General features: G+C 45.2%; 1 protein-coding gene across 1 annotated transcript; it reads right to left on the reverse strand.

Annotated features, from left to right (window-relative positions):
• Positions 1 to 10,672: 10,672 nt before the first annotated feature.
• Positions 10,673 to 13,125, reverse strand: LOC123151819 (uncharacterized protein At3g27210). The gene is made up of 3 exons (XM_044571461.1): positions 12,588 to 13,125; positions 11,326 to 11,409; positions 10,673 to 11,220 (listed from the first exon to the last, which is right to left on the reverse strand). Exons 1-3 carry the CDS (start codon positions 12,751 to 12,753, stop codon positions 10,934 to 10,936), a joined length of 537 nt encoding a protein of 178 aa, XP_044427396.1. The 5' UTR covers positions 12,754 to 13,125; the 3' UTR covers positions 10,673 to 10,933.
• Positions 13,126 to 22,020: the final 8,895 nt, after the last annotated feature.

The following is a 22,020-nucleotide window of genomic DNA, read 5'->3' on the forward strand; positions in this document are numbered from 1 at the left end:
ATACATAAGAAGCGGCGCGATGGCACAGCCTGTGACAGCTTTTCCTCTGCTAGTACCTTGTTGATACCTAACAACAGCACTCCGAATATCGTCAACAACCAACTGGCAATAGTCCATATCTTCCATATCCTCAAACACAAGATTCTCAGTCATTGCTGCCTTCCTGTACACTCGTGTAGACATTCCAGTGATAACCACCTTCATGAAAACAATCAGGTAAAACACATGCAGAGCAAGATCATCCTTCGTCTCATCTTTCACAAGTTCCGCGAGGATATTCCGCAGATCCTTTGTCTTGATGTCGTCACTCCTAGCGTACCCAAGCTTGCGCTTCAACCTCATAACAGCATCATCAAACCCATCATTCGGGGGCCGAGGAGGGGTACGACTAACTTGAGGGAATCCAAACAGATGGTGAATAGCATCACTTATAATACGCAGAACCTTGTTCGGCTCACCCATGTCCAGAATCATGGTTCTAGGGTCGATCCTCGTGTAGATGTTTCCCATCAAAGGACGAGAAATGTTGGAATCAACCTTCAAGTCAAACACACAACCAAAACCAGCCTTGATAACCCTCGTCTTGTGCCTAGCCTGTAGCATTTTCGCACACGCCTTGACCTCTCCTAGTGAGCAGCGAACCATCTTGTTAAAACGTTTCACCTCACCTCCTCCTTGGCCACCTTCTCCGGGCGCTTTGCCTCCTCTCTTCCTCCTCTCAGGCTGCTCCACAAGCTGATGCTGAAAAAAATGCAATGATAAGGAAGAAAGGCAGAACAATGAGACACACAAGCTTCACCAAAATTCCACTAATGCCTACATACGCAGTACATTTCAGAAGTCTAACTATGTCTACATAGGCAGTACAACCATGTATGACCAGAAAGTAAAGATGTGAAAGGATCGAGAAGAGGTGTCTAGAGGGGGGGTGATTAGACACTAAGTGCCAAAAGTTGCAGTTTTTAATATTCTTAAGTTTAAGTGGAGTTTAAGCACAAGTTTAGCAAACACAATACATATCAAGTAAGCATGCAATGAGTATATGAGCAGCGGAAAGTAAATCATGCAACTTGCAAGAATGTAAAGAGAAGGGTTTGGAGTATTCAAACGCAATTGGAGACACGGATGTTTTTGTCGTGGTTCCGATAGGTGGTGCTATCGTACATCCACGTTGATGGAGACTTCAACCCACGGAGGGTAACGGTCGCGCGAGTCCACGGAGGGCTCCACCCACGAAGGGTCCACGAAGAAGCAACCTTGTCTATTCCATCACGGCTGTCGCCCACAAAGGACTTGCCACACTAGCGGTAGATCTTCACGAAGTAGGCGATCTCCTTGCCCTTACAAACTCCTTGGTTCAACTCCACAATCTTGTTGGAGGCTCCCAAGTGACACCTAGCCAATCTAGAAGACACCACTCTCCAAGAAGTAACAAATGGTGTGTCGATGATGAACCCCTTGCTCTTGTGCTTCAAATGATAGTCTCCCCAACACTCAACTCTCTCTCACAGGATTTGGATTTGGTGGAAAGAAGATTTGAGTGGAAAGCAACTTGGGAAAGGCTAGAGATCAAGATCCATATGGTTGGAATGGGATATCTTGACCTCAACACAAGTGTAGGTGGTTCTCTCTCAGAAAATGTGTATTGGAAGTGTAGGTATGTTTTGATGGCTCTCTCCACGAATGAAGAGTGGGTGGAGGGGAATATATAGCCTCCACACAAAATCTAACCATTACACACAATTTGCCAAACTCGGTGGGACCGAATGGTTAAACTCGGTCGGACCGATTCAGCAAACCTAGTGACCGTTAGGATTTTTGGTGGGACTGAGATGCAACTCGGTAGGACCGATATGGTTAGGGTTAGGGCATAACATAATCTCGGTGTGACCGATTACACAAACTCGGTGGGACCGATTTTGGTAATAAGCTAACCAGAGAGTTGGTCAGGCAAACTCGGTGAGGCCGATTACACAAACTCGGTGGGACCGATTTTGGTAATAAGCTAACCAGAGGGTTGGTCAGGCAAACTCGGTGAGGTCGATTACACAAACTCGGTGGGACCGATTTTGGTAATAAGCTAACCAGAGGGTTGGTCAGGCAAACTCGGTGAGGCCGATTACAGAAACTCAGTGGTACCGATTTTGGTAATAAGCTAACCAGAGGGTTTGCATTGTAATCTCGGTAGTACCGATTGCTCAAACTCGGTGAGACCGATTTTGGTAATGGACATACACAGAGAGATTACAATCCCATCTCGGTGAGACCAAGATCCCTATCGGTGAAACCGATTTGCTAGGGTTTGTGGCGGTGGCTATGACATCTGAAACTCGGTGGCGCCGGATAGATAGAATCGGTGGGGCCGAGTTTGACTTTTGGTTTAGGTCATATGTGGATGTGGGAAGGTAGTTGAGGGTTTTGGAGCATATCACTAAGCACTTTGAGCAAGCAAGCCATTAAGCAACACCTCATCCCTCCTTGATAGTATTGGCTTTTCCTATAGACTCAATGTGATCTTGGATCACTAAAATAGAAAATGTAGAGTCTTGATCTTGAAGCTTGAGCCAATCCTTTGTCCTTAGCATCTTGAAGGGGTTCCACATCCTCTAGTCCATGCCACTCCATTGTTGAACTTATCTGAAACATACTAGGTAAAAGTGTTACTCCAACAAGAGATATGTTGACATTAATTACCAAAACCACCCAGGGAGCACTTGTGCTTTCAAGATGCTTTCAAATTGTTGGAAATTTACAAAAGCAGAAGTTCTACCATGTACACCAAGGCAGTAATGAAACATGTATTTCAGAAGTCCAACTATGTCTACATAGGCAGTACAACCATGTATGACCACAAGTTAACATGCTTTCAAAAAATGTTGGAAATTTAAAAAGCAGAAGTTCAACCATGTACACCAAGGTACTAATCAAACATGTATACCAACAAGTCAAGCTAATCTCTTCATGTATATATCCAGAAGTCCAACTATGTACACAAATGCAGTAATACCATAAAAGCAAAGCAAATCAGCTAATTATTCGTCTATATGGAGCAGAAGGTCAGCTATGTACGCCAAGGCAGTGCTAAAAACACAAAAACTACAACAATAGCGACAAATGCTCTAAAAACGGTAAACATGAGACGTTCATACCTGATTAGCCGCAGCAGCATCGTCGTCGTCGTCCTCGTCATCAGCATTGAAATCAGCATCATCCTTGTCCTCTGGATTAACACGAGAATGCTTCTTTGACCCTTGTTGACCTTTGCAGGTGCAACCTTGTGCTTGACACCACATTTCTTCCCATTACCAGATGCACCAACACCAAGCGGAGAAGGTGTAGGCGCGGCAGTGGCAAGCACACGAGGACTGCGGTGTGGTGTGCCACCGAGGCCTAGCCCTTCATCTTCAGTAAGTTCTGCAGGCCTTGAAACACATGGGCTCCTCTGAGGAGTAACTCCACCAAGTACATGCTTCCTCGCAGTGGTCTTCTTGATTTTCTTCTTAACAGGAAAAACCGTGCCATCACTACCACACGGCACGTCTTCCCCAACCGTGAGCTCAGCCGCATGAACAGATCCAGGAACATCAGAACCTTTCTCAAGGCAGGCCGCCCTCTTCTTGTGAAAATATTCTTGCTTCTTCCTCTTATGTTGGTCCTCCACAAGAACCTGAAGAGGCACATCCTCAGGTTGCGTGACAGGTTCAGTGCCATCAACAGACTGCGACTGCGTCTCTGACATCTAAAGAGAGCACAAAGGATCCAGAACGGAATCACAACCTTTGACTGACGGAGCCCCCTCCTTAGCAGCAGCAGGGGTTTCTGATAAACCCAACTCAGATAAAACATTGTTGATGGTGTTCATAGCTTCCTCCTTTGTGGACACATCTGCAAAGCACACAAAAAATCAAAGCAAAAAATAAAAAAATTTAGGAACAAAAACAAGCGACATGAACAAGCTAAAAAACATGCCTCAAGAATTTAAAATGAAAAGAAAAGGGGTTTCACATACTAGGTGAAGCAAGAGCTGCAGAAGCAAAATCCTCGACGCTTGAAAAATTCTCAAGGCTCGAAGCAACCTCAGCAATCACAATTAAAGGGATTATGGGTGATTTAGCCGCATCAGATATTGGAGCATCAGTATTAACTTATGAAGATCCATCTTGATCGCAGGCATTTTTTCAGAACTATTCAACTCATCACAAACTACAAAAAATGCAAGTAAAAAGGCAACTGAGTTCTAATACGCAATCCTACACCAATGGGACTTCTACTTTTACAACAATGTGCAATACCCAGAAGTTCAACAATACCTAACAAAGCAGTAAACACAACAAACAAACTAAAATTTACATACTAAATATAAAAATAATCTACACCAGAGGGGCTACTACATATAACATGAATGCCCAGAAGTTCAATAATATATAACAAAGCAGTAAAACAAAATGTGCATAACAGAAGTTCAACCAAATTTCATTATAAACAAAAAAATAATTAAAACCAGAAGTTCAACTATGTGAACCAAGCAATTAGCACATAAAAAAGATGTAGCATGACCACAAATAGTATATCACAGGCAAATTTAAATATCAACACCATGAAAATGATAACAAAGAAAACAAATATATACACTACAAATATGAAACATTTGGGAAGTCCAACAACACTTGGTGACATAGTTCACCAGCAATTCATCAAAATAAAAATTAAAGCAACACTTCACTAACTAAAACTAAGGGTAAAATGCATACACATGACCATTGTTCGAAGTTCACACTTTTAAGAAAGGGCAGTCCAACAAGAAAACTAAGTGAAGAAATGGGCAGCCATATATAAGAAAAACTATTATTTAAAATACAAGATCCAACCACAATAAAATACGTGGAGAAGGTTTTGAAGCCATGACAACACAACACCTTGCTGAATGGATCTCCAAACCCTAGAACAACCTACTAAAAACAGGGGATAGATTGCATATAGTTAGCAGGTAGAAAAATCATACAACAAATACAAAAAACAACTAAATGAAACCCTAGGATGAAACAACTAGAACATATCAACAAGTATGAAAACATGAACAGTAGCACATATAGGCAAGCACAAACAAAAAAAGAATCCAGAAACTAACTAGCATGTGACAGACACAATCTAGACTTCGAAATCAACAATACTAAGACAATTAGATACATCAGATTCAGGATCAACCATCAGACCACACCCTCTCTTACATGCATCTGAATGCTGAAATCACCACAGGGGAAATGAAATCAACTCAACTCTGAAGGGAGAAAAAGCACACACAAGCATCTCATAGACAAATCTGACCACGGGGGAATGGAATCCACCCACCACACGCACAAGAACCCTACCTAATCTCCCACCAAACCATCAGAAGAAGGGGATAGGACGCGGACGTGAGAGCACACAGGAGGCGGACTCGACAGATCTGGCGAAACTAAAAGCAATCATTAGGGGGGGGCATTTGTACCTCTTGAAACAATCCCCGCACGCACGAATCCGCGGCGGTTGTTCCACTCCCCATGACGCCACGCGCACCTTGCAACCGCGCAGGCAGTTGCCGCCCTCTCTTTAGAGAAGAAGAGAGCAGGCTGGGTGAGGGAGAGCGGGGCGTGGGGGAGAAATAGGAGCGGGGGCGTGCGCCGGTTACTCCAGCACAAGGGCAGGGGACAGGGGCGGAGAAATTGGGGGGAGTTGGAGGCGACGAAGGCAGCGAAGTGACGGAGAGGGGGGAGAGAGCGAGCGACAGGGGAGAGGGGTTTTTTGACAGGTGGTGGCGAGCGAGATGCTCAGTTAATGCCTCTTTGTCGTGGGAATTGCAGTGCCAGCGAATTTACAGTTTTACCCCAAACAGCTAAAATAGTAAATACATGTATAGCTAAATGAATGCACCATTTGAATGAATTTATTATAAATGAGATAAGATCACACAACAGCACTACTGATATCCTTAAAAACCAAAAATTGATGGCAAATACACTACCAGGGGAAGAAAAATACATACACAAAATATGCACCTAAAAACAAGAGAAAGAAGTTCAAAAAATAAAGAACAGAAGTTCAAGTACTCTAATAAAAAAAGTAAAGGCATATGAATAAATAAACCATAAGAAACAAAAAGAAGAAGTTTAAGTACAAAAACAGATGAAGTTCATATCTAACTAAAACACGCACCCTAAACCCTAAAAACCCTAAGATATATAGTGGGGTCACGGATGTGACGGACTCGCCTCCGCATGCAACGACGCGGCACGCCGCGTCGTCGCCTGCTCTGGCTCGTTCCTGTCTCGTCCTCGCATGGGGAGGGGAGGGGGGTCCCAACCCCCCCTCCCCCTGCTCGGCTCGCGCTGCCGCATTGCTGCGCACTAGGTTTTGACAGGACGCAATGCGGTTATTTTGTTTCCACCCCCACCGCAAGCACCCTAAACCCTAAAAACCCTAAGATAGATAGTGGGGTCACGGATGTGACGGACTCGCCTCCGTATGCGACGACGCGGCACGCCGTGTCGTCCCCTGCTCCGGCTCGTTCCTATCTCGGCCTCGCAGGGGGAGGGGAGGGGGGTCCCGACCCCTCCTCCCCCCTGCTCGGCCTCGTGCTACTGCATTGCTGCGCGCTAGGTTTTGACAGGATGCAATGCGGTTATTCTGTTTCCACCCCCACTGCACGCACCCTAAACCCTAAAAATCCTAAGATAGATAGTGGAGTCACGGATGTGACGGACTCGCCTCCACATGCGACTACGCGGCACACCGCGTCGTCGCCTGCTCCGGCTCGTTCCTGTCTCGGCCTCGTAGGGGGAGGAGATGGGGGTCCCGACCCCCCTCCCTCCCCCCTGGTCGGCCTCACGCTACCGCATTGCTGCGCGCTAGGTTTTGACAGGTCGCAATGCGGTTATTCTGTTTCCACCCCCACCGCACGCACCCTAAACCCTAAAAACCCTAAGATAGATAGTGGGGTCACGGACGTGACGGACTCGCCTCCGCATGCGATGACGCGGCGTGCTGCGTCGTCGCCTGCTCCGGCTTGTTCCTGACTCGGCCTCGTAGGGGGAGGGGAGAGGGTCCCGACCCCCCCCCCCTCCCCCCTGCTCGGCCTCGCGCTACCGCATTTGTCAATACGCGCAATGCCGATTTCAATGTCTACAAATATTTAAATCCAAAAATAACAAACAAAGCCTCAAATTAACATGTTAAAAACGATTGTCACACAGAAGTGAAGATAGTAGTTCGACGTTTTGTAAAACCTCAAATTAACATGTTAAAAACAATTGTCACATAGAAGTTCAGGATAATTATTCAGTGAAGACCAACAGCTATTATAAGTACAAAAACATACTAGAAAAAATAAAAAAATACGCATATCCATCGGCCAATTCCATGGCTGCTCATGGGACTAAGTCAAAAAAATCCAAATCAATGCAAAGAATGAAGAAAAACATAAAAAAGAAAGAAATACAGAGGACTTGCTGCATTACTTTGCAAAGAAGAAAAAAGCTGAAGTTCACGTATGAACAACATAGAAGTCCAGCTTCTACAACGACCCTTAGATGATCTGGAAAAAGTGCATGCATACTTCGGCTAATCCCATGATTGCTCACGAGACAAAAGTATAAAAAGAACATCTGGAGAATTAAAATTACGAAGAAAACCAAACAAAGAAAATATAGAGCACCATGCACCTTCGCCTTGCAAATGTGGAATGCAATCTGGAAAACCAGAAGTTCAACCATTAATAAAAACAATGCAAGAATGAAAAATGACAGAAAAAAGGAAAGAAATGCAAAGGACTTGCTGCATTACCTTGCAACGAAAGAAAAGAAGAAGTTCAGGTATGACAACGCAGAAGTCCAACACAGAAACCCGGCCACCCACAGGATTGACCTGATCCTCCCCCGATCCCGATCCCGAGCCGCCCCAGCCCCGACAGGATCCAACGAAGGAAAAGCAGAAGTTCATGTATGACAAAGCAGAAGTCCAGCTTGTACAACGACCATTAGATGATCTAAAAATAATGAACAAACGAATTCGTCCGAAGCATAAAATCATCTGCACAAGATTACAACACGTCTGCACCCCCTTTGGAAATGATCTGGCAACTCCCTTTCGACAACTAAAATGACCAGAGGGCAAATTTCAAAACCGCAAAAATAACCTGTCCAAAAACCCGCGGGAGTGCCAACCTCAAATCACTAGAAATCAAACCGTAAGGACCCTCCCGATTAAAATTTACGGCTTAGTAAGCCTTGAATTTCACTAAAGTACGCAAATCAGCCAGCAAAACTTTAAGGAAAAACGACAAATCAACAGAAGCGCGGGCTGCATCTCGGGCGGATGAAAAACACGGGCGATTTCAATTTTTCTGAAATAACAAGAATTTGTGCTCCAATCTCGTACCAAAACCTAATCCCCATCGTGCCAGAGCTTCGACAACGTCCACAACATGCATTAAACTTGTAACAGACACAAGTTCATCACGACCCCGAGAGCAAATCCGCCAACGTGGTAGATTCCGAATAAAACAAGCATTTAGATTCTAAATAACGTGTCCACATTACACTTACATCACAAACAACACGAATGATCAGAAAAACTCACGGTAGAAGGCACGGTTGCGAAGATAGCTCGAAGTTCGGGTTCGTACACAGGAAAGTTCAGGCGCGTTACTCGAGAAGTTCAGGTTGTGATCAGAATATTATCGGTTCTACGAGAAATTATATATATATATATATGCATAACATGTACAATATATAGTATCATAAAATACCAGCAAATGAAATAAATTAAATGGAAAACAAAAAATTAAAGAAAAAATAAATCATAAAACCAAAACCCCTAAATCTTTTAGTCCCGGTTGGTGTAACCAACCGGGACTAAAAGCCCCTAGCCCCCCGCCGCCCCTAGCCCCCCGGCGTGTGCTCGTGCCACGTGGTGGGCCTTTGGTCCTGGTTCGTGTCGAACCGGACTAAAGGGGGGACCTTTAGTCCCCACCCTTTAGTGCCAGTTCCAGAACCGGCACTAAAGGGCCTCATGAACTGGGACTATAGCCCATTTCTGCACTAGTGAAGGGAGGTAGCCCGCAGGTGCTCCTATGCATTTTCGAACACAAGTCTCTGTTCTTAGAAAAAACGGTTGTTGCATGACAAGACTTTAATTCGTTCGCATGCAGCTCCACTTATTGTACCCCTTCATGAGGCAAGGGCACCAAGCGATAGGATTTCCTTCGCCTCTCGCTGGTGCAACCATCGGTCTGCCTTTGTCTCCCATTGACTAAGGGACATGGAGGCGTGATGAATCCCGACTTTTGTCGGTTGGAGGGCTCATGTTTTTTTGTTAGGATATGTATTCTACTCAGGTAGCGAGGCGGCAATGGCTCCTTGAAGATAGCACAAGGTTCTCGATGATACTTCTAGTGTCATCGAAAAGGCGTGTGGAGGTTTCCTTCTGACGGATCTCGCGAGATTCGGTCGGCATTTGTCTTCGGTGAATTTGCTGAGATTTGGTCTACATTCATTTGTGTTCGTTTGTCCACAGAATCATTCCGAGCAGCGATGAATGTTATTCAGATGCCTTGGTCATATGAGGTCTTAGCATGACAACTTCCCGGCTGTCTAATACAACAAAGTTGCCCAACTCCAATGAATGAGGCGCAACAACGGCGACGCGCCTTTTGCTCACTTCTGTGCTTGTAGTCGTCGCTAGATGGTCTATAGACCTGTATGTAATTTTTACTTTTTATATTTTTTTATACTACCTTAAAAATTAGTGAATAGATTGAAGGGTTTCCCCGTAATGAAGGAAGACTTTAATTGATTCGTACTATACACTGCAACGTCATAATCGGTTATTTTTTTTAATAAAATACACTGCAAGTCTGTAGTGTCAGAATAAATCATTTGACAGAAATGTTAGTAGATGCATACTTGATTGGAATTTAAACAGAGCCCTTCTGATTGTTTGTTCGAAATGGTTATCTTTGTCCAGCAGTGCAGCCCTCTATCTAAAGTTGTTGATGCTGGTACCGTAGTCTTGATGGTCTTCGAGATCCGCTCCTCCGCCAGGCGTGAGCCCCTCAAGTTCCCCTGCTGAGAGTCGTCGGCAAGATTTCGCCTTCTCTTTTGCCTGGCATGCGTGCCTATGACTTGATCGTGTCGTAACTGTTGCTACTCCTTCCGCGCGTTTTATGAGTCAACGGGTGCGGCGTTTCTGCTCCGGAACTCATCTGCACCTCCCGACGAAAAAAATCAAAACAAAAACTAAAAAGATTCAAAAAAATTAAAAAAATGTGTGTGGTAGATAAGTTTATACATGAGGTGCGCTCCAAGTTTCAACTCATCTGAACATCTAAGAAACTCTCAGCAAAAAAAACAAATTCAGGGTTTGTAAAAAAGTTTATTGTTCACACACTGTTTTTTTTTCGAGAATGATTGTTCACACACTGTTCTGACCTGATTTTTTTTTGCGAAGAGCTGCTCAGATGTTCAAATAAGTCAAAATTTGAAGCGAACCTCACGCATAAAATTATCTATCACGCAAAAAAAGTTAGACTTTTTTGAATTTTTTTAGTATTTGTTTTAATTTTTTTCTAATCGGATATAGATGAGCCTGGGCACCGAATTAGGTTTTCGTTTCTCTAAAAAAACAGAGCGAACACCGTACAGTACAGAAACCTACATCTAGAACCGGTTACACTTTTATGTGGACGGTTGCGTATATACGTTTGGACGGCCAAGTTGTCTGCTGCAACTGTTCCATAAGGCGATCCGAAATCGTCCACGCCGACAGGAATTTAACCGAAGGAAACTTGGCTGTTTCAGTAAAACTCAGATCGAATTTCTTTGTTATTTTTGAAAAGGAGGATCGCCCCCGGCCAAACCCAGATCGACTTGCCAAGTTGCCATCCATGATCTCAAACCCCTTAATTTCTCCTCTCCCTGTAGCTGATGACCCGCGCAAGCAGGGGAATGCAGCACCGCCCAGCTCCCCCTCCGCCGCGAGCCCTGGAGATGTCGCCGGCGCCATCGGCGCCTTCTTGCTTCTCCTTGAGGAGGTCACCTAGCTTCTTCATCTGCGGGGCTGGCTTCAGGTTCAGGGGCTCAGACTGGAGGATGGCCTCCAGCGTAGGTAGCTTCGTCTGAGGTCCAAACGCAGCAGCTGTGGCCTGGTTGCTTGCAGTTGTACTGAATGATCTCGCAGGTGTAGCATCTGAGATACACAAATGTGGTTCAGAAAGGTGCTTCTCGCAGCAACGGACGTCTTGGAAAATTTCCTTTCTGGCTACGAATTACGTGAGTTAGTCTACATTGTTACCTCCATTTACACTGAAAAAATCATCTTCACAGTCCGAATCTAACCAAGGAGAGGCTTCATAGAAAGCTTCATCTCTGCTGCTAGCTGCATGCACAGGTCAATCACGCAAATGAGTATGTTCCATAGTATACCTGTAAGGAAAACGATTGGTAACTTAATCGTGATGGCAATTAGGTTCAAACATAATAATGACCAGGATGAGATTAGCTCAACAGCCACTAGGCAAGAATTATGCAGGACCCATGTTCCTGTGATTTCTTCTGCCGTTCATCATAAAGCAGAGGAAACGTGCCTGCCCCTACTTTCTGACATGATTAAGAGATGCAGGAAAACGTCAACTTTCAACAGCTCCAACATTCTGCGTAGAGAAAAGCCAACAAAATATCTTGGTGCTTCTCTTTACTAGGGCAGAAAATCTCCCTGTGGAATGCTACATATGCAAATAATCTTCATTGCTTATTTCCTGTAATCTTATTATATGTTGGCCATTGTTTCGTAGGATGAGCCTTGTTTCTCCTGAAGAATACAGAAACTGACGCTTGCATATTGGGGACAACAAATGCTTGAACTGAAACTATCATCAATGAAGTATAAGAAAATGAATCTCCACAAGAATAAGTAACTGTCTATTAGTGTTACAGTTTATATCACAACGCATGGATTCGATGACAAAATTTTGCTAAAAGTAGAAAAAATGCCTATATGATCTGCCACTCTTTTTCAGGAAATTCCATCGTTTCTAGATTCCAAAGGGCCAAAAGTTGATGCATGGCCGCATCTATGAAATGCCTATATGATAAGCAAAACTTTTGATACACAAAATTTGTTGACTCAAACATCGCATCGAGGCCGTACAACCACGAAGAGTTGGTACTTGGTACCTGATCTCTGCGAAATAAGGTTGCCACCACCGCCAAAAAGCAAACAAACTAGGAAAAATCAACTGACATGGTTCTACGTACAAAAAGAAGACAACCTGACCGATCTGGAGAATACTGACCTATTTCTTTACAGAGGGAGTACCTGGCTTCTCACTGCTCGTTTCATCTCTCGATTGATGAGAGTCAGCAAAGGGAGACCCTCCATGATCCACACACCTACTACTACTACTCCCTCCGTTCACTTTTGTAAGACGTTTTAGACATTTAAGACAACACCTAAAACAGTTCAATTTCAGCTGTCTTAAACGACTTACAAAAGTGAACAGAGGGAATACTACAAATGTAGAAACACAGACAAAGCGAGAAAGAAAAGAACACTACCATAGCCAGCGATTGTAGTCGATTCAGCCGGGAGGACGTTCTCAGGCGCCACTTGCCTGCTGTTGGAGCCACCTCCACCTCCACTATCAACATCTCCGGTAGATTGCAACGGAGCCGCCGAGCCCTTCTTCGCTCTTGAACGCTTGCCCCTGCGGATCAACTTCATGTCCCCCCTGCTCCTAGTCCTATCTGCTCCACACTTTGCAAGGTCAAACGAACATGTAGCATGGGTATTCAGGATTTGTTTTAGCTAGAGATCTGACGCGACGTGCAGAGTCAGCGGGAGATGATTTGTTTTAGCGAGGGAAGCGGAGTGGACTGTGGGTTCCAGGGCGGACATGTAGAGGCAAAGCGGCGTGATAGACGGATCTGGCTTGGGGTTTGTGCGAGGGAAGAGATGAGTTCATCAGGTTTGTTGGTTGTGTGTGTCGTGTATGAGATATGCAAATCCACCACTTTGAGTGAGCAAAGCTTCTTGTTTGGGCAAGATATGGGGATGTGAGGAATGATGGATGCAGGCTTATGGTTGGAAGGTTGCTTCAATGCTAACCCTGCCATTCTGAGAAATATGCAACCACTTTCTGATTCGCTGCAGGGTATGGTCGGCGGCGTCATCGTTGGTTGTGTGCATCAAATAATGCTGAAGCCGGGGTTATCTTCTTTTTCGAAGAAAAAAAGATCGGCGACGTTATAGAAAGACTTCTTTGGGTGGAGGTATACCCCTAAAAGAGATTACGAATCTCAAAGCACTGAATAGAAAGGTATTTTGAAGAGCAGCGATTCGGTGCCCAGACTAATCTGCACCCGTGATGAAGAAAAAATTCAAAACAGATACTAAAAAAATTAAAAATAATCTAACAAAGAAAATCATCGTGGATAATTTGGTGCATGAGGCGTGCTCCAAATTTCAGATCATTTGAACATCTGAGTAGCTCTCGGCAAAAAAAACTCTGAGCCCCTCGTGTGATCCGACCAAGATAAGTATGGCCATGTGATTCGGATTATGAGATAATTCGGTTTGTGGTGGACATCATTGGAACGAGAAAGAGGTCGGGCTAGCACAAGGATGACAGACTCGCCTTGAGCCCGACAACATATATCATGTGGCAAAGGGAACAGAAGTATGATGTACATGTTCGCCTAACCAGCTTCATAGTCTGCTTGGTGTTCGGCATGCCTTGCTAGGGGCCGCTACCAACCGTGCAGTTCCGAGGTGATCCGAACTGCGACCAAGCCGTCTTGAACCTAAGGGGTCACGCGGTTAAGGGAAGGAACCTACAAGGTCGGATTCGAGGACACTGGTCGAATGTGATCCGAGCTGTTTTCGAATTGTGGCCGAGTAGACTTGTGAGCTTTAGGGTCCGTGCGAGGCCCAAGTATTGAGCCCGCAACAGACGCCTATATAAAGTGAGGGTGCGGCACACTCATGCGATTAATCGCTTCGGCGCTGTCACTAGGGTTTGCATGTGTTGCGAATAGACACCTCTACTCGCCGCCGGTTGTGTGATCGGACCTAGCAGTCCGCCGCACGTCGTTCCTCCTGCACGCGCGGATAACGTTAGAGGGGGTGCACCTGCGCCGCTCCGGCGAACTTGTACGTGGGATCCAGCGACCGGTTGTTCGACGGAGATCGGACGAGGAGGAGACGATCCACGCGGACGCGCTGCACCAACTCTTTTTCCGATGCACGGCACCGCGCGTCTAGTGGTAACGATTTGTGATCCATCTCACGTAGCATGTTATTGGTTGTTCTGCGCATAGAAAAATTTTCATTTGCAGTCAACGCACCCTACCGTAGAACCTAACAGTGAAGTGGTTGTGCTCAACAAGGAACTACCATGGAAGGGTGGGTCATGTTCTTGTTCCGTGACTGCAACGACTGAATATTCTTGTTCGCGGCGGAACCCCAGTCGGGGGCTGCCTTTGCCTTGGACCACTGATTTGTTGAGGCTACCTTCGCCATCAAGAACGTGAAACTAACCCTCCCATTCTCGGTGAAGGAAGTTGGCCATGCTGTCTTGGACATGAAGCCCTCCTCTGCTCCCGGACTGGATGGGTTACCTACCTCCTTCCAGAAATTTGGGACCATATATCAAGGCAGTGATCATGTTGATGTTTCAGGAACTATACAGTAGCACGCTTGATATATCCCTCCTAAACTTCAGTGTGATAATCCCGATCCCCAAGATGGCCGGAGCCACAGATATCATACACTTGAGTTCAATCATGGGTATTAATGTGATCCATCAAATCTTCGCAAAGGTGTGCGATATTAGGCTTGTCACATGGGCTGACAGGCTCACACAACTTACTTAGTTCGCCTTCACTAAGGGACAATCCATGACGGGATTCCTATACTCCATGAATCTTTGAGGTTAAAGTCCAACGCCATAGGGGCTTTTGGTTGTTATACCACATTGCATAGTTGCTCATTTTGGCGGAAGGATTGCACAAAACTGCTGCCAAGATTCAAAGAAGATGTTCTCAACATTATTCAAAATGGTATTTTCTTTGACTTTTGGAGAGATCATTGGAGCGATGCACCAAAAATGCACACATGGCCCCATTTGAATTCATTCTCAAAGAATCGGCATATCTCAATCCATTCTGTGAAACTTGGAAGATTTGTCTTCACACTTTTCATCTTCCCCTTTTTGAAGAAGCTTTTTCTCAATTCCATGAATTTGAGTAATTCTTAACAAATTTGGTCTTGATTTTGGGTGCGGATTGTTAGCAATTGCCACCTGGCTCTCATCATTACCAAGCCAAAGCATACAATCAACTTTCTGTTCACCAAGGGATCATTGGACCCCAAGGATTTAGTATTCCAGAGCAAATTGCTCACCTCAAGAAATTCCTCAATGTACCTTTTGCTATGGAAATTATAATTTTGGTCTCTTGGGCTGTCTGGACTACAAGGAATAACTTTATCTTTAAAAGTGTACCACCCAGCCTCTACACTTGAAGAAGGAAATTCAAGGAGGGGCTAAAATGGACCATCTATAGGACTCAGAGGAAGGGCCGCAGGACTTTAAAGACTAGGTTAGAGCTTTCGATTGATGCTTGATGCTCTACTTGTTGTTGTATACTCTCTAGCTCTAGCTTAATTTAGATCTTATGTATAGCTTTCTTTTTGTTGGTTTGGTTGTATAGTTTTTTCTTCCTTTCGTACTCCTTTTTATATTATTTTCACATAATTAATAAAAATACGCAGCAGCGTCCTGTTGTTTCCCAGGAAAAAATGCCAGAGGTTTGTCATCCTCAAGATGGATTTCGAAAAGTCGTATGACTGCTTGGACTGGTCCTTCCTCCACCATGTTTTGTAACCAAGGGGCTTTGACGATCCCTAGATCTTTTGGATCCTACATCATCACTGGTGATAGGCACCACTATCAACATTAATGAGGAGGTGGGACCCTATTTTCGGTCATCTCGTACCATAAGATAGGGAGACCCATTTCCCCCCTTACTTTCAACCTTGCGGTTGACTTTTTGGCGGCTATCATGGAGAAATGGGCAGACTTCTACATCAGAAAAGACCTCGGGGGCTTGGTATTATTTATTCTCAACGGATGAATGTTGCACTCATGTTGAAATGGGTGTGGATCATCTTGAAGGATGATGGGAGTCTATGTTGCGCCTTATTAAGGCTAAGTATTGTAAGGTCGCCTAATTATTGCATGTGATCGCAAGGAGGGATCTCAGTTTTGGAAATCCCTCCAATGGATCAAACACGATATCCGTGCAGGTGCAAATGTCTCTATAGGTGATGAAGAGGGTACTATGGGTCTTAGCTCGACATGTGGCTCGTTAGGAACTCACTTAGAGTCGAGTTCCCCTCCTTATTTGTGATTTGTTCGGACCCATCGCTCTTAATGGCCCTAGCTTTCCCTGATGGGAGTTGGAAAATCTCATCCTAACGAACATTTGGACCGAAGGAAACTATGGTGAGCGCCGAGACTCCTAGCCATGCTTTCGGATACCCCGGAGACAGTCAACACCTTGCCCCTTCGAGGCTCTTCTCTTATGGGTCGCCTACCATTCCCTTTGTGCGGGTCGCTGACCCTTGTCTGTCTCTCCCCTTTGTGGAAAGCTCCTTTGACACTCAAAACCAATACCTTCGTTCAGCAGCTCCTCCTTGATTGTCTTCTCTAGGGCACTAAGGTGGCTAAGGCGCATGAAGGTGATGTGTTGGGGATCGTAGCAGAAATTTAAAATTTTCTACGCATCACCAAGATCAATCTACGGAGTCATCTAGCAACGAGAGGGAGAGGAGTACATCTACATACCCTTGTAGATCGCGAGCGGAAGCGTTCAAGAGAACGGGGTTGATGGAGTCGTACTCGTCGTGATCCAAATCACCAATGATCCCAGCGCCGAACGGACAGCACCTCCGCGTTCAACACACGTATGGAGCGAGGACGTCTCCCGTGCCTTGATCCAGCAAGGAGGAGGGAGATGTTGAGGAAGAGGGCTCCAACAGCAGCACGGCGGTGTGGTGGTGGTGGAGCAGCAGTACTCCGGCAGGGCTTCGCCAAGCTCTTGCGGAGGAGGAGAGGTGTTGGGGAGGGGAGGGGCTGCGCCTTGGATGTGTTGTGCAGCCCTCCCCTTGCCCCTCTATTTATAGGGGAAGGAGGAAGGGGACCGGCCCCCTCTAGATGGGATCTAGAGGGGGGGCGACGGCCAAGGGAGGGGGCTTGCCCCCCAAGCAAGGAGGGCGCCCCCTTTAGGGTTTCCCCCCCCCCCAACCCTAGGCGCATGGGCCCAAGGGGGATGCGCCCAGCCCATGTAGGGCTAGTTCCCTTTCCTCTACAGCCCATTAGGACCTTCGAGAGAGGTGGCCCCTCCCGGTGGACCCTCGGAACCCCTCCGGTGGCCCCGGTACAATACCGATCCCCCGAACCTTTCCGATGACTGTATGACAACTTCCTACATATAAATCTTCACCTCCGGACCATTCCGAAACTTCTCATGATGTCCGGGATCTCATCCGGGACCCTGAACAACATTCGGTAATCACATACAAGTCTTCCTAATAACCCTAGCGTCATCGAACCTTAAGTGTGCAGACCCTACGGGTTCGGGAACCATGCAGACATGACCGAGACAACTCTCTGGCCAATAACCAACAGCGGGATCTAGATACCCATGTTGGCTCCCACATGTTCCACAATGATCTCATCAGATGAACCACGATGTCGAGGATTCAAGCAATCCCGTATACAATTCCATTTGTCAATCGACACATTACTTGCCCGAGATTCGATCGTCGGTATCCCAATACCTCGTTCAATCTCGTTACCGGCAAGTCACTTTACTCGTTCCGTAATGCATGATCCCGTGACCAACTACTTAGTCACACTGAGCTCATTATGATGATGCATTACCGAGTGGGCCCAGAGATACCTCTCCGTCATACGGAGTGACAAATACCAGTTTCGATTCATGCCAACCCAACAGACACTTTCGGAGATACCTGTAGTGCACCTTTATAGCCACCCAGTTACGTTGTGACGTTTGGTACACCCAAAGCGCTCCTACGGCATCCGGGAGTTGCACAATCTCATGGTCTAAGAAAATGATACTTGACATTCAGAAAAGCTCTAGCAGATGAACTACACGATCTTGTGCTATGCTTAGGATTGGGTCTTGTCCATCACATCATTCTCCTAATGATGTGATCCCGTTATCAATGACATCCAATGTCTATGGTCGGGAAACCGTAACCATCTATTGATCAACGAGCTAGTCAACTAGAGGCTCACTAGGGACATGTTGTGGTCTATGTATTCACACATGTATTACGATTTCCGGATAACACAATTATAACATGAACAATAGACAATTATCATGAACAAGGAAATATAATAATAATCATTTTATTATTGCCTCTAGGGCATATTTCCAACAGTCTCCCACTTGCACTAGAGTAAATAATCTAGTTACATTGTGATGAATCGAACACCCATAGAGTTCTGGTGTTGATCATGTTTTGCTCGAGGGAGAGGTTTAGTCAACGGATCTGCGACATTCAGGTCCGTATGCACTTTACAAATATCTATGTCTCCATTTTGAACATTTTCATGAATGGAGTTGAAGCGACGCTTGATATGCATGGTCTTCCTGTGAAACCTGGGCTCCTTGGCAAGGGAAATAGCTCCAGTGTTGTCATAGAAGAGAGTCATCGGGCCTGACATATTGGGAATGACTCCTAGGTTGGTAATGAACTCCTTCACCCAGATTGCTTCTTGTGCTGCCTCTGAGGCTGCCATGTACTCCGCTTCATGTGTAGATCCTGCCACGATGCTTTGCTTGCAACTGCACCAGCTGACTGCCCCACCATTCAAGATATACATGTATCCGGTTTGTGACTTAGAGTCATCCAGATCTGTGTCGAAGCTAGCATCGACGTAACCCTTTACGACGAGCTCTTCGCCACCTTCATAAACGAGAGACATATCCTTAGTCCTTTTCAGGTACTTCAGGATATTCTTGACCACTGTCCAGTGTTCCATGCCGGGATTACTTTGGTACCTTCCTACCAAACTTACGACAAGGTTGACATCAGGTCTGGTACACAGCATGGCATACATGATAGACCCTATGGCTGAGGCATAGGGGACGACACTCATCTTTTCTCTATCTTCTGCCGTGGTCGGGCATTGAGCCGTGCTCAATCTTGTACCTTGCAACACATGCAAGAACCCCTTCTTGGACTGATCCATATTGAACTTCTTCAATATCTTGTCAAGGTACGTACTCTGTGAAAGACCAATGAGGCGTCTCGATCTATCTCTATAGATCTTGATGCCTAATATATAAGCAGCTTCTCCAAGATCCTTCATTGAAAAACACTTGGTCAAGTAGGCCTTTATGCTTTCCAAGAATTCTATATCATTTCCCATCAACAGTATGTCATCCACATATAATATGAGAAATTCTATAGAGCTCCCACTCACTTTCTTGTAAACACAGGCTTCTCCATAAGTCTGCGTAAATCCAAACGCTTTGATCATCTCATCAAATCGAATGTTCCAACTCTGAGATGCTTGCACCAGCCCATAGATTGAGAGTTGGAGCTTGCACACCTTGTCAGCATTCTTAGGATCGACAAAACCTTCCGGCTGCATCTTATACAATTCTTCCTTAAGGAAACCATTAAGGAATGTCGTTTTGACGTCCATTTGCCATATCTCATAATCATAGAATGCGGCAATTGCTAACATGATTCGGACGGACTTCAGCTTCGTTACGGGTGAGAAAGTCTCATCGTAGTCAACCCCTTGAACTTGTCGATAACCCTTAGCGACAAGCCGAGCCTTATAGATGGTCACATTACCATCCGCTTCTGTCTTCTTCTTAAAGATCCATTTATTTTCTATGGCTCACCGATCAACGGGCAAGTCAGTCAAAGTCCATACTTCGTTTTCATACATGGATCCTATCTTGGATTTCATGGCTTCCAGCCATTTGTCGGAATCTGAGCCCGTCATCGCTTCTTCATAGTTCAAAGGTTCACCATTGTCCAACAACATGATTTCCAGGACAGGGTTGCCGTACTACTCTGGTGCGGAATGTGTCCTTGTGGACCTATGAAGTTCAGTAGCAACTTGATCTGAAGTTTCATGATCATCATCATTAACTTCCTCTCTAGTCGGTGCAGGCACCTCAGGAACATTTTCCTGAGCTGCGCCACTCTCCGGTTCAAGAGGCAATACTTCATCAAGTTCTACTTTTCTCCCACTTACTTCTTTCGAGAGAAACTCTTTCTCTAGAAAGGATCCATTCTTGGAAACAAAGATTTTGCCTTCGGATCTGAGGTAGAAGGTATACCCAATAGTTTCTTTAGGGTATCCTATGAAGACGCATTTTTCTGATTTGGGTTCGAGCTTTTCAAGTTGAAGTTTCTTCACATAAGCATCGCATCCCCAAACTTTTAGAAACGACAGCTTAGGTTTCTTCCCAAACCATAATTCATACGGTGTCGTCTCAACGGATTTTGGCGGAGCCCTATTTAAAGTGAATGCGGCAGTGTCTAAAGCATAGCCCCAAAATGACAGCGGTAGATCGGTAAGAGACATCATAGATCGCACCATATCCAATAGAGTGCGATTACGACGTTCGGACACACCATTACGCTGAGGTGTTCCAGGCGGCGTGAGTTGTGAAACTATTCCCCATTTCCTTAAGTGCGTGCCAAATTCGTGACTCAAATATTCCCCCCCACAATCTGATCGTAAGAACTTGATTTTCCTGTCACGTTGATTCTCAACCTCACTCTAAAATTCCTTGAACTTTTCAAAGGTCTCAGACTTGTGTTTCATTAAGTAGACATACCCATATCTACTCAAGTCATCAGTGAGGGTGAGAACATAACGATAGCCAGCGCAAGCCTCAACACTCATTGGACCGCACACATCAGTATGTATGATTTCCAATAAGTTGGTTGCTCGCTCCATTGTTCCGGAGAACGGAGTCTTGGTCATTTTTCCCATTAGGCATGGTTCGCACGTGTCAAATGATTCATAATCAAGAGACTCCAAAAGTCCATCTGCATGGAGTTTCTTCATGCGTTTGACACCAATGTGACCAAGGCGGCAGTGCCACAAGTATGTGGGACTATCATTATCAACCTTACATCTTTTGGTGTTCACACTATGAATATGTGTAACATCACATTCGAGATTAAATAAGAATAAACCATTGACCAGCGGGGCATGACCATAAAACATATCTCTCATATAAATAGAACGACCATTATTCTCGGATTTAAATGAGTAGCCATCTCGTATTAAACGAGATCCTGATACAATGTTCATGCTCAAAGCTGGCACTAAATAACAACTATTGAGGTTTAAAACTAATCTCGTAGGTAAATGTAGAGGTAGCGTGCCGACGGCGATCACATCGACCTTGGAACCATTCCCTACACGCATCGTCACCTCGTCCTTCGCCAGTCTCTACTTATTCCGCAGCTCCTGTTTTGAGTTGCAAATATGAGCAACCGCACCGGTATCAAATACCAGGAGCTACTACGAGTATTGGTAAGGTACACATCAATAACATGTATATCACATATACCTTTGGTGTTGCCGGCCTTCTTGTCCGCTAAGTACTTGGGGCAGTTCCGCTTCCAGTGACCACTTTCCTTGCAATAAAAACACTCAGTCTCGGGCTTGAGTCCATTCTTTGGCTTCTTCCCGGCAGCTTTCTTACAGGGCGTGGCAACTCCCTTGCCGTCTTTCTTGAAGTTCTTTTTACCCTTGCCTTTCTTGAACTTAGTGGTTTTATTCACCATCAACACTTGATGTTCCTTTTTGATTTCCACCTCCGCTGATTTCAGCATTGAATATACCTCAGGAATGGTCTTTTCCATCCCCTGCATATTGAAGTTCATCACAAAGCTCTTGTAGCTAGGTGGGAGTGACTGAAG

This window comes from Triticum aestivum, chromosome 7A, assembly GCF_018294505.1.
Source record: "Triticum aestivum cultivar Chinese Spring chromosome 7A, IWGSC CS RefSeq v2.1, whole genome shotgun sequence".
Lineage (NCBI taxonomy): Eukaryota > Viridiplantae > Streptophyta > Magnoliopsida > Poales > Poaceae > Triticum > Triticum aestivum.

Excerpts from the sequence above, each read along its gene's own strand:
- LOC123151819 (XM_044571461.1), bottom strand. The coding sequence starts at position 12,753 with ATGAAGTTGATCCGCAGGGGCAAGCGTTCAAGAGCGAAGAAGGGCTCG. Across the intron at positions 11,410-12,587 it reads GACTACAATCGCTGGCTATG|CTAGCAGCAGAGATGAAGCT; the intron begins GTAGTGTTCTTT and ends CTGTGCATGCAG. Across the intron at positions 11,221-11,325 it reads TTTTTTCAGTGTAAATGGAG|ATGCTACACCTGCGAGATCA; the intron begins GTAACAATGTAG and ends TGTGTATCTCAG.